The following is a 5,092-nucleotide window of genomic DNA, read 5'->3' as shown; positions in this document are numbered from 1 at the left end:
TTTTAATTATTACTCTGTACAAAAGACAGTCATTTTAAAACTGAGATAAGTTACTGCAATGTGTGAAGTGAAAGATATGAAACCAGAGAGAGGATTTTAGAGTAGTATTACCCCTACATCCAGCTACAAAATAAAGGCATAATGAAAGCTACAAACAAAACAACCCCGCACGTCGTTACGTTTGCCAGCTCACTGTTCCATTACTTTTTCCAAACCCTCCTTACCGTTTCCCTTCCACGTCACGCATGACGCTAATCCCAACACCAATTTGTACTCTCCCCGTCAAACACGTAACGCCGTTCGTTACTTTCCCGTTAGGCCCATCTTCGGCCCATTTCACACTCGTTACTAGTCGCTCCAAGGTCTTCTTCAACACAACGCATTCTCTCTCTCTCTCTCTCTAACTTTCTCTTCCTCAGTTTTTTCTTCTTTTTCCGATTCCTTTTTATTTATTCGCGTTTTCTCACTCCTTTTCTGTTCCTACAAAATATTTCATCTCTCTTGCATTGATGTCGGTAAGTGTTTTTCTTTCCTTGATCAATTTTTGTTGTAGTTTTGATTTGCTTCAAATGATTGATTTGATTTGATTTGATTTTGATAACAAAATTTTGATTCAACCAGCTCTGATTTGAGTTAATAATCGATTTTGATTAATTTATATTGTTACTAATTTCTGGTTTTGCACTGTGATCTTTACTCTTTGATTTTTGAATTTAAGGTTCACGATTTTGATGAATAAATATTCGCAGTTTTTTTTTTATTTGGTTAGGTTTGCAATATGAAAAAAAAACTAGGATTTAGATATTTTAGTTCATTTTTCATTGAATTGTGTTGTTAATTGAAGTTAGTTTATATATATAATTTAGCAATTATTAAGATATATTTCTTTCTTTATTTAGATTATCATGTATTTTGTTTAATTTGAATGTTTCTATTTTAGCCTTGATCTCTTCACTAGAAACTTTTAAGGGGATGTTTAGATAAACAGTTTTAGTTAAAGTTTATTCAATAAGCACTTATGGCTTAGGTGCTTCTGTGTGTGTTTTGTATTATAAGAAAATTTGACAGCATATTAGGGAGGTTAGTAAAATAAGCTGAAAATAGCTTATAGTTATCTTTATAAGCTATTGCAAACACTTACATAAGTGTTAATGCCATAAGATAAGCTCAAATAAACTTTCTCAAACACCAACACCCGCCAAATCGATAAATCATGAACACTTAAAAACTAAATTCTAGAAGAGAGGCAGATCAACTAGGCAAAGTTACCCTAATAGCCAAGGTTGTCAAGATCGGGAAGGGATAGTAAGATCGTGAAACATAAGATCGTAACTAAGATCTGAAGATTCTACCCAAATAGTTTTCTAAGATCGGGAGGGGGTAGCAAGATCGTAAAACATAATATTGTAAGATATTACTAAAACAAAAAATAATACGATATATTTGAAGTTTTTTTTTACATGATATTACTATTTTGGTAGGGAAGTGTATTTGTGGGAAAATGGCCTCCGCCAAACCGTAATTGTTGCACCTTGGCATCTTGTCATCCTTCTGTAATGGTGGTGATCGGAAAACGGTCGATCGTGGCTAGAGTTTGCCAAGATCGCACATAGTCAATGGTTTTACGATTTTCCCCCCAACAATTTGAGTACAAAACACAATTCTACTTAAGATTGGAATCGTTAGGGGTTAGTGGGATCACAGAATCTTAAGAGTTTAAGATCTAGTTCCTGATTTTGACAACCTTACAAATAGCTGTTAAACCACACAATGTTATAGGGTGTCATCTCATTTGTTCTTCCCAAATATTTGAAATGGTATGGAAATGTTTCCATTTTCCAAACTATTAGTCTCAGTATTTAAACCCAAAAGCCAAAAGAAATATGAGCACTTTGTATGTTTTGCGAAGTTGCTAGAAAGGATTTATGATTTTAATTATTATATGAAGTAGCATACTCCAACACCAATTAATGACTTGACCTAGATGGTGGGTAGTTTTGGGTCTGTGTTTATGAGATGATCCTGACCGGTTCTTAATGTCGAAAACACTCTGGGTGTCTTCAAAATTACTGGGTCATGTAGGGGAGGCTGTGGATCTACAACGTGCAATTTTGTGGATCGCGGAGCTCGAGCTGGATAAGGTGTTATTTGAAGTGGGCCTAAAACAGCATGCTGAATACTAGTTGTAAAAATTCAGTTGTTGAATTTGCTAGGTGGAAAGCTAATGTGGTTGCTCATTAATTTAGTAGGGGTGAACGCATCAATCAACAACTAATCCTCATATTTTTAATTCTCTCCGCTCCGTGTTGTATTTCGCATATTATGATTGATAAAATTAAGTTGTTGTATTTCGCATGTTATAATTGATAAAATTAAGTTGTTATATTTCCGTATAACAAAGTAATGGCTTGACCTTTGAGCAGTCATGGATTTTGAATAAACAAAAGGGGTTGGAAATTGGAAATAAGAATTTAGATGGTATCTTACACAAGCATACTCAGAAGAATCCAAAGAAGCATTTCTATGGTCATATGGATTTTGGGTTCTATTTTAACACTAATTATTTCATTTAATCAAAACACACCATTTTTTTCAGTGTTATGTTTGGTCTTCGTTTTTTTATGCTGAGTGGTATCTTGCACTCAAGATTATTCTTGGAGTATGCAGAAAATATATTCCACCATTAGGTTTCCTTTCCAATTTCATTACTTCCATGGTGTATGGTTACCAAATTCATAAGCATAATAATGAATTTTTAAGAGTTTTGTGTTTTTCTTTTACTGTGACTATCCTACAGGAAAAGGGTCCTCCACTACCCAAATTCGGTGAATGGGATGTCAACGATCCAGCCTCAGCTGAGGGGTTCACAGTGATTTTTAATAAGGCAAGGGATGAGAAAAAGACAGGTGGCAATACCGAGTCACCAGGAAAGACTACTACTGAACCTCAAAGCAAACCTGCATCAGATCCCGGCAAACCTCAGAGTGTAAGATGCTCTTTAGTATATACATATATATATATAAAACTGACACGTACCGCCGTTTGTTATATAAAATGCATTTGGAAAAACAGATTAGTTAAACACTTCCATAGTTTATCGTGGTAAGCTTATTGAAATAAGCTGAAAATAACTTACTATGCGCATGTCATGAGTAAAATTTTAAATGTATCCGTTTCCAAACACTAACATTAGCAGTTATGTGTCCATTTTAAAGTGTATGCATTTACCTTTTTCTCATGGGTGATTTTACTTGATTTCCAGAAAAAATGGTTTTGCTGCATTCAAAACCCTCCTGCAGAATCATAACAATGCGGCGGCTAGTGAAACAGAAGACCAATATTTATGTGTAACTAGCTCCACAGTATTTTCTGAAAGATAGGAGCTGTAAAAGTGAGTTGCAATGGGTGAAAGCAAAGAAGAGAAAGTATTATTTATATATATGTGTGTAATCAGTGTTGTGGTTTATGATTAGGATCCGAGGTTGCTTATCACACTGTACTCCTTGTATTATCAAACGAGTCCTATTGTATTAATGCATTTTATTCCTTTGATTTTATTGCCCATACTATGCTTGCAATTGAATTTGGTGCGTTCCTTGCTATTGATTTTCATTAGCTGCTTATTCTTTTTCAGCTGGAACTCATCTTCCAAACTGGAAGAGAAAGAGGGAAAGACTAGTTGGGCTCTTGATTTTACTTTTAATTTTAAGGATGAAACTTGTTTTTGGTGGGTAGTGATGTAAATAGAGTTGGATGATAAAATTGATTTAATTTAATTTAAACCAATTATGTCTCTGTTTAAATTTTTTCAGGGACTTCAATCTCTATGAAAACGTAACTGATTATAAAGTGAGGTGTTTAGATTTGTCTAGGTTAAGATTAATGAAAAGGTTGATGGCTAATAATTTACTTGCGGAGCAATGAAAAATTATTGATGAATAATTTTGTAAAATTTTATAAGTATGAGTTATTATAAAATTTATTGGCATATTATAATAAGATATTTTAATAATAAAATATTTTAATATTATGATTTAAAAAGAATTATTAATATGATGGAAATCTATAAAATATTTTATCTAATTTTAAAATGGAGAATTTAAAATTTTCTTATATTTTATAAAATGTGAATTTCAAATTGAATGTTATTATTATTTTAAGTTTTGCAAGTTAATTTTCATATTTTTTAAAATTTATAAATCGACTGTTATTTTTTTTTTTTTAAATTACAACTTAGTCTTTAATAATTTTCAAATTTTATAAAATCAATTTTTTAAAAATTTTAAAAATTGCAACTTTATCCCTATTTTTAAATATTTAAATTTGATTTAATTTTTTTAAAATTTATAAAAATAACCAAAAAATTTAACAATAAATAACCATAATAATAAAATAATTTAAATCATTTAGAATTTTAAAATCTTCAAAAAAATATTAATTACCTCGTTCAAAACACAGTTATTATGCAGTAAAGTTTTGCATGGTTAAAATTATGCCATATCACTTGAGTGATAATTGTGAGGTTTTTTTGATTTTCAACTTTTATTTAAGGCCAAGTCTTCATTCCCTCCCATTTTTAAACTCGAAATCCTCTCTCTTTAATAAGGGTAAGTTGGACACACTCAAGAGAGTCATTAAAAATCTTGTTGGGATGAACTTTGTGTTACAATAATTAAATTTATTTAAATTTTATTTTTAATTGTTGTTTGAATTCCTTTAAGTGGCTATGTCTCGTTATTAGATTCATAAAGAATATTTTAATATTTAAAGTGTAAAATATATCATTAATAATATTAAAATATATACAAGTCACGATAGTTATAGTTAATTATAATTAACTATATATATATATATATATATATATATATATATATATATATATATATATATATATATATATATATATATATATATATATATATATATATATATATATATATATATATATATATATATATATATATATATATATATGCTAAGCTTACACACTTATAACAACCAATGATGAAAACTCAAGAATGAAGATCATGCTCTTCCATAACTCTCATCTCTCTCATGCATTAATACCAAATAATATGGTATCAGTCTAAAA

The 5,092-nt window shown here is 30.3% G+C and overlaps 1 protein-coding gene across 1 annotated transcript; it reads left to right on the top strand.

Moving 5' to 3' along the window:
* Positions 1–219: 219 nt before the first annotated feature.
* On the top strand, positions 220–3,557 carry LOC127084714 (protein NOI4). Its single transcript, XM_051025221.1, has 3 exons — positions 220–515; positions 2,798–2,986; positions 3,263–3,557. The coding sequence occupies exons 1-3, from the start codon at positions 510–512 to the stop codon at positions 3,305–3,307; spliced, it is 240 nt and encodes a 79-aa protein (XP_050881178.1). The 5' UTR covers positions 220–509; the 3' UTR covers positions 3,308–3,557.
* The last annotated feature ends 1,535 nt before the right edge of the window (positions 3,558–5,092 follow it).

The sequence above is a fragment of the Lathyrus oleraceus genome, chromosome 5 (genome assembly GCF_024323335.1).
Source record: "Lathyrus oleraceus cultivar Zhongwan6 chromosome 5, CAAS_Psat_ZW6_1.0, whole genome shotgun sequence".
NCBI classification, from domain to species: domain Eukaryota; kingdom Viridiplantae; phylum Streptophyta; class Magnoliopsida; order Fabales; family Fabaceae; genus Lathyrus; species Lathyrus oleraceus.
This window is presented reverse-complemented; position numbering and strand designations above follow the sequence as displayed.

Bases quoted from the DNA above. Each gene is read 5' to 3' on its own strand.
- LOC127084714 (XM_051025221.1), top strand. The intron at 2,987-3,262 runs GTAAGATGCTCT...CTTGATTTCCAG, and splicing joins ATCCCGGCAAACCTCAGAGT to AAAAAATGGTTTTGCTGCAT.